The sequence below is a fragment of the Leptodactylus fuscus genome, chromosome 6, assembly GCF_031893055.1.
Source record: "Leptodactylus fuscus isolate aLepFus1 chromosome 6, aLepFus1.hap2, whole genome shotgun sequence".
NCBI classification, from domain to species: domain Eukaryota; kingdom Metazoa; phylum Chordata; class Amphibia; order Anura; family Leptodactylidae; genus Leptodactylus; species Leptodactylus fuscus.
The window spans coordinates 184,848,545-184,861,574 of NC_134270.1; the positions used below are offsets into that span (position 1 = coordinate 184,848,545).

The window sequence follows — 13,030 nt, forward strand, 5'->3', positions numbered from 1 at the left end:
TACAGGTCATACAGAACGTGGCAGGTCAGGATTACAGGTCATACAGAACGTGGCCGGTCAGGATTACAGGTCATACAGAACGTGGCGGGACAGGATTACAGGTCATACAGAACGTGGCGGGTCAGGATTACAGGTCATACAGAACGTGGCGGGTCAGGATTACAGGTCATACAGAACGTGGCGGGTCAGGATTACAGGTCATACAGAACGTGGCCGGTCAGGATTACAGGTCATACATAACGTGGCCGGTCAGGATTACAGGTCATACAGAACGTGGCGGGACAGGATTACAGGTCATACAGAACGTGGCGGGTCAGGATTACAGGTCATACAGGATGTGGCGGGTCAGGATTACAGGTCATACAGAACGTGGCGGGTCAGGATTACAGGTCATACAGGACGTGGCGGGTCAGGATTACAGGTCATACAGAACATGGCGGGACAGGATTACAGGTCATACAGAACGTGGCGGGACAGGATTACAGGTCATACAGAACGTGGCGGGTCAGGATTACAGGTCATACAGGATGTGGCGGGTCAGGATTACAGGTCATACAGGACGTGGCGGGTCAGGATTACAGGTCATACAGAACGTGGCGGGTCAGGATTACAGGTCATACAGAACGTGGCGGGTCATTTGCTGATTTTTTTGTTCATTTTCCCGGTCACCGTCTACACCAAAAATAATCATAAAATCCTGTGGTTGTCACTGCTCACCTCCTCCTCTCTCTGTACATATTATAGAGCATGCCCACAACAATGTCCTGTAGAAGCCAATAGTTGATGGTCACTGCTCACCTCCTCCTCTCCCTGTACATATTATAGAGCATGCCCACAACAATGTCCTGTAGAAGCCAATAGTCGATGGTCATTGCTCACCTCCTCCTCTCCCTGTACATATTATAGAGCATGCCCACAACAATGTCCCATAGAAGCCAATAATCGATGGTCACTGCTCACTTCCTCCTCTCCCTGTACATATTATAGAGCATGCCCACAACAATGTCCCATAGAAGCCAATAGTCGATGGTCACTGCTCACCTCCTCCTCTCCCTGTACATATTATAGAGCATGCCCACAACAATGTCCCATAGAAGCCAATAGTCGATTTTCACTGGTCACCTCCTCCTCTCCCTGTACATATTATAGAGCATGCCCACAACAATGTCCCATAGAAGCCAATAGTTGATGGTCACTGCTCACCTCCCCTCCCTGTACATATTATAGAGCATGCCCACAACAATGTCCCATAGAAGCCAATAGTCGATGGTCACTGCTCACCTCCTCCTCTCCCTGTACATATTATAGAGCATGCCCACAACAATGTCCCATAGAAGCCAATAGTCGATGGTCACTGCTCACCTCCCCTCCCTGTACATATTATAGAGCATGCCCACAACAATGTCCTGTAGAAGCCAATAGTCGATGGTCATTGCTCACCTCCTCCTCTCCCTGTACATATTATAGAGCATGCCCACAACAATGTCCCATAGAAGCCAATAGTCGATGGTCACTGGTCACCTCCTCCTCTCCCTGTACATATTATAGAGCATGCCCACAACTTCCGCCCACAGTAGCCAATACAGTCTATAGGTTTCGGGGGTCCATGTAGTGACACATTCCCTTTTCAGTGATGGAGATGTAATTATTGATGAGATTCGCAGTTAACCCTTCAGTGTCTTCTCGCCTGGGCCCTCTGCTGAGTATTATTGGGGTAGTTTTTGTGATCACATCAGTCAGATCCACACTCGGCTGTCTGGGCACATGAGCGATGGTTTCCATTATTATTATTGTGTTTCCATCTTGTTCTCGTTCTTGTCTCCGTTCCTCTTCTAGCTGGCGGCCATTCATGTCCCTGTCCTCTTGTCTTCTAGCTCTGACCAGTGGTGGCTCTCTGCCACTCTCCGGTCTTGATGCCAGCGGTAACCTCATCCTTGCCAGTGGTTCCAACGTCTCCAGTGCTCCCAGTCTGGTGAGCTCTCCGCTCTTCCTGAACCCCGGAGGTCTCCCTCTTATCGGCTCCAGCCTGGGACGCATGGCATCTGCTGGTGGCACCCCCAGTCTCTCTCCAGCCTCCTCCACCTCTTCTGGCGAGGCGGCCATCCCAACCCTACAGCACAGCCCGGGCGGCTCCCAGCACAGCGCCGAGAGCGATTGAAAGAGGAAACCATCTCTCCCCCCCTTCAACCTCCACCAGCACCCAAGCCGAGCCTCCGTATACATGGGGGGCTCCTGGATTCTTCAGGGGGGTAGAGGTGTGAGTACTTGTCAGATGGTGTTGCCTCTTTCCCCCTCAACCCTCCAAGTGAAGAAGTGAAATGTGTGGAGGGGGGGATTGGAACCAAAACCGAAGAACCAAAAACCTATTCTTAAACCAAATAAGAACCAAAAACCCAAACCTCGGAAATACTTCAGAGAAACCAAAAATATGCTGCACCCTACTAGGGGTGCACAGAGCTCCCCCAACCAAAGGAATTCCCAAAGACTGAACCTCCCCCCCCCCCCACTCCCTCTTGTTAGTCATGTGAGCTAGGTGCCATTTTTAGTTACTGATGAGGTGATTTTAGGGGGGGGGGGGGGGGGGGGCAGGGAGATCCTCCGAGCACCTTCCTCCTGTTGCTTTACGTTCTCTTCGTACCAAGAATGAATGTCACAGATTTTAGGAGGAAGGGGAGGAGGCCGCAGCGGGAGAGAATCCGCTCGTGGGGTGGGGCGTATGGGCGACCTATGGGGGGGTCCTGCCCTGACAACGCCCATCGCTTCCCCTTTCTACACCAAATACCAAAATAACAGCTTTATCCAAAGCCTAACACATCTCTAGAACCTCAGAGTATCTCTGTGTATACGTGTCACGTCCATATCGAAAATACACGCCTAGATTTATTTATGTTTCGCCTGCACTGAGCCCCCCCCCTCTATTTATTTAGAAGATGCCTACCGCCCCCGACCACCCACCGCCCCGTTTACCGTCATCTCCATTTCTCCTTCCAGCTCTAGATGTGGTTACAGAACTTCTCTTTCAGTTTTTGCCGAGCTGACGGAAAAACAAAAAAATTTTCAAAAAGTTTTCCCCGGATGTTTTTTTTTTTTCTAAAATCTTTTGTAAAGAGAAGTCGGTGTTTATCTTCCCGAATATTTATATAATATTTTAACCCTTACACCGCACAATAGCTTTTCCATTTTCGCCCCCCGTTTTTTTTTTTGGCTCTTCACCCCTATTTATTTATTTATGACGCTGCCAGGCTTTTATTTCTCATGGGATAGATTTCCAGGATCACGTGTTTCCGTGGATGGACAAAAAAAATAAAAACAAAAAAACCAAAAACAAGCAAACCAAAAATGAAACCAAAATAGACACAAAGGAGAAACCAAAAAAAAACTAACAAAAAAACTTATTCTTTGCTAACGCTGTGCCAAAGTACAGACTCTGAGTGTTGGCGGAGTGAAGAGATATACCAAGAAATAGAGTTACCAAAAATCTCATGTTCCCCCTCCTTCTGAGCCCGAACACCCCAAGGACAACGGTACAAGAGTCACCAGGGGTGCGGGCGGCAGGGGCGCGTCTTTCTCTGTCTTATATACCTCATCTGAAGAAGCCGATATTAAAAAAAAAAAATAAAATAAAAAAAAGGAAACTCAAGGAGGGAATGTTACTGAAACCAAAAAAACTAGGTGCGAGGAGCTGAGACTGTCCCTCCCGCACCCCCGTCCAAAAAGCTTTAACGGCCTCTTTGAAAAAAAAAAAAAAAAACTTCTCATTTTATTTTTTTTTTCCATTTTATTTCTGGGTTTTACCAACAAATTTTTTTGTTTTCTCTGTGCCAAAGTATTAAAAACAAAAACAAAAAAGTTATAAAAACTTTTAAACTTCAGAGAAAGCGCCATGGAGATGAGGGGGAACGAATCGTATACCAAAAATTTCCACGTCAGGTGGAGGACAGAACCTGTAACACGGACAAAAGAAAAAGAGAGAAACCAACAAGACCAAAAAAAACATGAAAACACTCTCTTCTTTTTCTTTTCTCTTTTTTTTTTCTACTTTTTTTTGTTTGTTTTTTTTTAGCTGTTGTTCTTTTTTGGAAATGTGAACTTTGAACTTTCTTAAAGGGACACGGGCCTCATTATAGCTTTAGCTTTAGATGTGATGGAAAAAAAAATAAAAACCAAAAAAACCAAAAAAATCCAAAAAAAAAATCCCATCGAAAAACATAATCAGGGGTTAAAGAAAGATGATACTGTGAAATAGGGGACGCTTTACTAACTGCTGCCTGAAGCTGCTTAGCCTCTTGCCTGTCGGTGACGGCCGCCTCGCCGCGGACTCTCTGGCAGTGAGGGGGTTAACCACCTTCTTATTTTGGTGCCCCACTTGCTTTTGTTTATGTTAATAAGACTTTCACTGTAGGAAGAACGGGGTGCTAGGGGCGGGACTGGAGGGCGGACTGTCTCCATGTGCGGCGCTCCACGACGACGCCTGAAGGGTCCCAGCTCAATACCGCCATCTACTGTATAACCCGTTACCTCTTCGCTCATAGTCACATGTTCCTCTTGTTAACGATGTTTAGCGAAGCTTTTCTGCCAGTCTGACCAAATTCCAAAAAGACTGAAGTGCTAGGACTGACACCTGCCCCTTGTGCCGGAGCAATGGCCTCGGGGTCCGGCTGATTGTAGTAGGCTCATATTTGGCCCCAGTGGTGTCATACATGAGGCTGTGTGAATGTGTCACTGGATCGCCCCGTCTACGTGTGCCTGGGTCATCATGGTGTTCTGATGTTACCGGGGACGGGCTCATAAAGAATGTCGTCACATGGGTCGGCCCCCATCTTAATGAATTATAAAGTGGTACAAGGATCTAGGACATGGGCACGGTACATGATGAATTCTGTGGGGGTGCCAGTCATGGGTTCAGGGTGGACCCATATCATGTAATGGACACCTGGGAGGGGGGGGGAGATCTCAAAGATATTCCCTATTATGTTGTTTTTGACTCTAAAGTGGGACTTGGTTCAGTCCAGAGAATGTTGAGGATATGGCCGGGCAAATGTGGGCCATGAAATGAGACAACGGCTGCAGCCTGATGTGTGTGACCCATAGAGGGAGCAAAATCTCATCGTAACGCCTGCACTGTCTTCATAGATTGCCATGTTCTCTTAAAGAAACACACCAGGCAAAACTAAAATGTTGTGTCCTCCATAGTGTAGGGCCTGAGGGGGCGGAGCATGACACGGGGCCTGAGGGGGTGGGACATGACGCAGGGCCTGAGGGGGTGGGACATGACAGAGGGGGTGGGACATGACGCAGGGCCTGAGGGGGTGGGACATAACACAGGGCCTGAGGAAGTGACGCCGGGCCTGAGGGGGTGGGACATGACACAGGGCCTGAGGAGGTGACGCCGGGCCTGAGGGGGTGGGACATGACACAGGGCCTGAGGGAGTGGAGCATAACGCGGGGCCTGAGGGGGTGGGACATGACTCGGGGCCTTAGGGGGTGGGACATGACACAGGGGTTGAGGAGGTGACGCCGGGCCTGATGGGGTGGGACATGACGCAGGGCCTGAGGGGGTGGGACATAACGCAGGGCCTGAGGGGGTGGGACATGACGCAGGGCCTAAAGGGGGTGGGACATGACGCAGGGCCTGAGGGGGTGGGACATGGCACAGGGCCTGAGGAGGTAGAGCATGACACAGGGCCTGAGGAGGTAGGATATAACAGAGGAGGTGGGACATAACACAGGGCCTGAGGGGGTGGGACAAGACGCAGGGCCTGAGGGGGTGATGCAGGGCCTGAGGGGGTAGGACATAACACAGGGCCTGAGGGGTTGGAGCATGACAGAGGAGGTGGGGTATAACACAGGGTCTGAGGAGGTGACGCCGGGCCTGAAGGGGTGGGACATGATGCAGGGCCTGAGGGGGTGGGACATGACGCAGGGCCTGAGGGGGTAGGACATGAAAGAGGGGGTGGGACATAACACAGGGCCTGAGGGGGTGGGACAAGACGCAGGGCCTGAGGGGGTGATGCAGGGCCTGAGGGGGTAGGACATAACACAGGGCCTGAGGGGGTGATGCAGGGCCTGAGGGGGTAGGACATAACACAGGGCCTGAGATGGTGACAGGGATTCCCTCATTGGTGTTTCCTGATTTCCTCTTTTATGCTCCTCCCCATTTAGACCCAGCAATGTTTCAGTTTTGTCTGGAGGGTTCCTTTAAATGTTTTTGGACCCCCTAGGCTAACTTTGTTGTACCACCGTCATCTGGTGCCCTGGAGAGCTAAGGTCACCAAAAAACTACCCTCACCAATCTGCACCTGTAACCGAGGACGTCGGACATGTTTATATTTCACCTTTCCTGCAGTTTTTTCACAGTTCAGTCAATACTTCATTTATTACATTCCAATAATCAGGTTATTACAGTCTGATATATTACCGTACAATACGCCATTCCTTACAGTCTGATATATTACCGTACAATACGCCATTCCTTACAGTCTGATATATTACCGTACAATACTCCATTCCTTACAGTCTGATATATTACCGTACAATACTCCATTCCTTACAGTCTGATATATTACCGTACAATACGCCATTCCTTACAGTCTGATATATTACCGTACAATATGCCATTCCTTACAGTCTGATATATTATTACCGTACAATACGCCATTCCTTACAGTCTGATATATTATTACCGTACAATACTCCATTCCTTACAGTCTGATATATTACCGTACAATACGCCATTCCTTACAGTCTGATATATTACTGTACAATACGCCATTCCTTACAGTCTGATATATTACCGTACAATACGCCATTCCTTACAGTCTGATATATTATTACCGTACAATACTCCATTCCTTACAGTCTGATATATTACCGTACAATACGCCATTCCTTACAGTCTGATATATTACTGTACAATACGCCATTCCTTACAGTCTGATATATTACCGTACAATACTCCATTCCTTACAGTCTGATATATTACCGTACAATACTCCATTCCTTACAGTCTGATATATTACCGTACAATACGCCATTCCTTACAGTCTGATATATTACCGTACAATACGCCATTCCTTACAGTCTGATATATTACCGTACAATACTCCATTCCTTACAGTCTGATATATTACCGTACAATACTCCATTCCTTACAGTCTGATATATTACCGTACAATATGCCATTCCTTACAGTCTGATATATTACTGTACAATACGCCATTCCTTACAGTCTGATATATTATTACCGTACAATACGCCATTCCTTACAGTCTGATATATTATTACCGTACAATACGCCATTCCTTATAGTCTGATATATTACCGTACAATACGCCATTCCTTACAGTCTGATATATTACCGTACAATACGCCATTCCTTACAGTCTGATATATTATTACTGTACAATACGCCATTCCTTACAGTCTGATATATTACCGTACAATACGCCATTCCTTACAGTCTGATATATTATTACCGTACAATACACCATTCCTTACAGTCTGATATATTATTACTGTACAATACGCCATTCCTTACAGTCTGATATATTACCGTACAATACTCCATTCCTTACAGTCTGATATATTATTACCGTACAATATACCATTCCTTACAGTCTGATATATTATTACCGTACAATACGCCATTCCTTACAGTCTGATATATTACCGTACAATACTCCATTCCTTACAGTCTGATATATTATTACCGTACAATATACCATTCCTTACAGTCTGATATATTACCGTACAATACGCCATTCCTTACAGTCTGATATATTACCGTACAATACTCCATTCCTTACAGTCTGATATATTATTACCGTACAATATACCATTCCTTACAGTCTGATATATTACCGTACAATACGCCATTCCTTACAGTCTGATATATTATTACCGTACAATATACCATTCCTTACAGTCTGATATATTACCGTACAATACGCCATTCCTTACAGTCTGATATATTATTACGTGCAATACGCCATTCCTTACAGTCTGATATATTACCGTACAATACGCCATTCCTTACAGTCTGATATATTACCGTACAATACACCATTCCTTACAGTCTGATATATTATTACCGTACAATACGCCATTCCTTACAGTCTGATATATTATTACCGTACAATACGCCATTCCTTACAGTCTGATATATTATTACCGTACAATACTCCATTCCTTACAGTCTGATATATTATTACCGTACAATATACCATTCCTTACAGTCTGATATATTACCGTACAATACGCCATTCCTTACAGTCTGATATATTACCGTACAATACGCCATTCCTTACAGTCTGATATATTATTACCGTACAATATACCATTCCTTACAGTCTGATATATTACTGTACAATACGCCATTCCTTACAGTCTGATATATTACCGTACAATACGCCATTCCTTACAGTCTGATATATTACCGTACAATACGCCATTCCTTACAGTCTGATATATTACCGTACAATACGCCATTCCTTACAGTCTGATATATTATTACCGTACAATATACCATTCCTTACAGTCTGATATATTACCGTACAATACGCCATTCCTTACAGTCTGATATATTACCGTACAATACGCCATTCCTTACAGTCTGATATATTACCGTACAATACGCCATTCCTTACAGTCTGATATATTACCGTACAATACGCCATTCCTTACAGTCTGATATATTATTACCGTACAATACGCCATTCCTTATAGTCTGATATATTACCGTACAATACGCCATTCCTTACAGTCTGATATATTACCGTACAATACGCCATTCCTTACAGTCTGATATATTATTACTGTACAATACGCCATTCCTTACAGTCTGATATATTACCGTACAATACGCCATTCCTTACAGTCTGATATATTATTACCGTACAATACACCATTCCTTACAGTCTGATATATTATTACTGTACAATACGCCATTCCTTACAGTCTGATATATTACCGTACAATACTCCATTCCTTACAGTCTGATATATTATTACCGTACAATATACCATTCCTTACAGTCTGATATATTATTACCGTACAATACGCCATTCCTTACAGTCTGATATATTACCGTACAATACTCCATTCCTTACAGTCTGATATATTATTACCGTACAATATACCATTCCTTACAGTCTGATATATTACCGTACAATACGCCATTCCTTACAGTCTGATATATTACCGTACAATACTCCATTCCTTACAGTCTGATATATTATTACCGTACAATATACCATTCCTTACAGTCTGATATATTACCGTACAATACGCCATTCCTTACAGTCTGATATATTATTACCGTACAATATACCATTCCTTACAGTCTGATATATTACCGTACAATACGCCATTCCTTACAGTCTGATATATTATTACGTGCAATACGCCATTCCTTACAGTCTGATATATTACCGTACAATACGCCATTCCTTACAGTCTGATATATTACCGTACAATACACCATTCCTTACAGTCTGATATATTATTACCGTACAATACGCCATTCCTTACAGTCTGATATATTATTACCGTACAATACGCCATTCCTTACAGTCTGATATATTATTACCGTACAATACTCCATTCCTTACAGTCTGATATATTATTACCGTACAATATACCATTCCTTACAGTCTGATATATTACCGTACAATACGCCATTCCTTACAGTCTGATATATTACCGTACAATACGCCATTCCTTACAGTCTGATATATTATTACCGTACAATATACCATTCCTTACAGTCTGATATATTACTGTACAATACGCCATTCCTTACAGTCTGATATATTACCGTACAATACGCCATTCCTTACAGTCTGATATATTACCGTACAATACGCCATTCCTTACAGTCTGATATATTACCGTACAATACGCCATTCCTTACAGTCTGATATATTATTACCGTACAATATACCATTCCTTACAGTCTGATATATTACCGTACAATACGCCATTCCTTACAGTCTGATATATTATTACCGTACAATATACCATTCCTTACAGTCTGATATATTACCGTACAATACGCCATTCCTTACAGTCTGATATATTATTACCGTACAATATACCATTCCTTACAGTCTGATATATTACCGTACAATACGCCATTCCTTACAGTCTGATATATTACCGTACAATACGCCATTCCTTACAGTCTGATATATTATTACCGTACAATATACCATTCCTTACAGTCTGATATATTACCGTACAATACGCCATTCCTTACAGTCTGATATATTACCGTACAATACGGCATTCCTTACAGTCTGATATATTACCGTACAATACGCCATTCCTTACAGTCTGATATATTACCGTACAATACACCATTCCTTACAGTCTGATATATTATTACCGTACAATATACCATTCCTTACAGTCTGATATATTACCGTACAATACGCCATTCCTTACAGTCTGATATATTACCGTACAATACGCCATTCCTTACAGTCTGATATATTACCGTACAATACGCCATTCCTTACAGTCTGATATATTACCGTACAATACGCCATTCCTTACAGTCTGATATATTATTACCGTACAATACGCCATTCCTTACAGTCTGATATATTATTACCGTACAATACGCCATTCCTTACAGTCTGATATATTACCGTACAATACGCCATTCCTTACAGTCTGATATATTATTACCGTACAATACGCCATTCCTTACAGTCTGATATATTACCGTACAATACGCCATTCCTTAAAGTCTGATATATTATTACCGCACAATACGCTTATTAGGGGTCTCATATTTTAGCACAGTGCCATCCTCCTGTTATTACAGTATATTGCTCCATGTACACAATGGGTAACGTCCGTTATTGTTAGTTCCAAAAAATTTCAATTAGCTTATGGTGAAATACGTACAAAATATCTGAAATGCATCCTTGGAGTGAACAGTCACCAGCACAGTGTACATGTACGGTATAATATAAGGGGAGATGTTACAGGTGAGCAGATCCCGGGGAGGTGGGGGGACCTCCTCAGGATCTGGGGAGCCCAGTTTCATTTCCAGATATTTTGCAAGAAATCTTCTGCATGTGAATTGCCCCTTAGTTCTCCCGGGCGTCCAGACGGCCTTGACTCTGTTTAGCGAGTGTTGTATGACCAGTAATGCCCCAGCAGGGGGCGCCTTTTCTTGCGCAATGTTTTTCCTTGTGACCTTTGTGTGAATGAGGCCTCAGTCATCCCAGTCTGTATGGTGGTAAATTAGCGCTGTCCTTGTAGATGCTGACAGGTAAACAGGAGCGGTGGGGGAGGGGGCTTGTTATTGTGGGGAGGGGGATGTTTGTTACCTTTGATACAATGGGCATTCTGCAGAGACAAAGTGTTGGCGTCCTTCTTTCTATCCAGCAGACCACAATGAAGAGTAGATAAAAGCTGGCACCACTTATAGCGTGAGGGATGAAGGGCAGGGCAGGCGCCGAGCGGAACGCCACACGCTGGAGAACTGGGGGCGATACACCGCCGCGATTCTTATTAATGTGATAATTCCTCCGTTACATGAACGCCGCTCCCCCTCGTCGGGACTCGTAAACAGAGCAACAGCTTAATGGGCAACGGGATTGTGTTATCCTGGCAGAGGTTCAAAGCGTCAGATACTCGCCACCGCCGCGGCAGCGCCTTTCATATATTGTGATCAGAGGCGTGCGATACGCCACTAAAGATCAGAAACAAGACATAACAAGGGCCGATCTCCCCGGAGGAAACGTCTCGCTCTTCTATCCACTCCCGAGGCAACGCACAAGCCCCAAACAAGCAAATTAATTCTGTGCCGTACCGCAGGGCAGGAGATAGGGACGGGCGCGGATCAATATCATCCAGTGTGTGTAATATCACAACAAAGCGACATCTGGGGGTCACATACTTTCTCAGTAGGGAGAGACGATCCCTCATACTCATCCTTAAATCTCCCTAATGAACGCTAAATGTACATCGAAATATAATGTGAGCACATAAAACTGGCGTCGGACCCACAAACCGGTCACCACAAAAACACAAGAATACCCCGCCCCTCCACAGCTGCTTGCTGATGGTCTCCAGATATACACGGTGCAGGAGAAACAAGGTCCGCAAAGGTGATGCTTCAGTGTGAACGCGTCTCAGAGTCTTGTCCTGTTGGGTTACGTATTACACTGCGTCTCTCCTCGGTGCGTGCGGTATGTAGGTTGTATACAGTGATACTTGGAGCGCCTATTATATTGGTTGCCTGGGGCGGCAGGGGCTCTGTCTGTCTCGTGCACCGCCTCTGGTGTGTGAATGAGACCTTACATACATTAGAGGAGACTTGCAGTTTTGAGGGTCTCTTGCAGTTCGGTAAGAGACGCCGTATTCTGTATATTCCGGGTGCTTGTGGGAGACACAAGACGTCTCCACCTGAGGTCACAGATTTTATATCAGTCATTTTATTGTGTGCGGTATGACGGGAATATCTGAGAGTTACCTACTTGTACAATGACGGAAACTTATCTGTGCTCACCCGATTGGCTGCACCGGATACCGGTACATAAGACCAAAGCTCATGACACCGCCATATCATCTGCCTTACATTGACCTGGTTGTGTTAGATGTGTCACTGCTAGGCGGGTGTAGTAAGAGTCCAATCGAGAAACACCATATTAGCAGTAGTGGTGCAACATGTCCGCTTCACAGAAAGCTGATGTCCTACTGTGGTTATAGGCTGTGCAGCTCAGGAGAGGGCCAAACCACCACTAGGGGAGGTGAGGAGGGAGGCATAGCCACCGCTAGGGGAGGGGAGGAGGGAGGCATAGCCACCGCTAGGGGGAGGTGAGGAGGGAGGCATAGCCACCGCTAGGGGGAGGTGAGGAGGGAGGCATAGCCACCACTGGGGGAGGTGAGGAGGCATAGCCACCACTAGGGGAGGGGAGGAGGGAGGCATAGCCACCACTGGGGGAGGGGAGGAGGGAGGCATAGCCACCACTGGGGGAGGTGAGGAGGCATAGCCACCACTAGGGGAGGGGAGGAG

General features: G+C 45.1%; 1 protein-coding gene across 1 annotated transcript in view; it reads left to right on the forward strand.

Moving 5' to 3' along the window:
* The window catches only part of POU2F2 (POU class 2 homeobox 2), a 74,293-nt gene extending 72,259 nt beyond the window's left edge, over nt 1–2,034 (forward strand). The window contains exon 15 of the mRNA XM_075278008.1: nt 1,875–2,034. Coding sequence (XP_075134109.1) covers nt 1,875–1,914 — 40 coding nt within the window. The 3' untranslated portion in view covers nt 1,915–2,034. The remainder of the gene's footprint in view (nt 1–1,874) is intronic.
* Nucleotides 2,035–13,030: the final 10,996 nt, after the last annotated feature.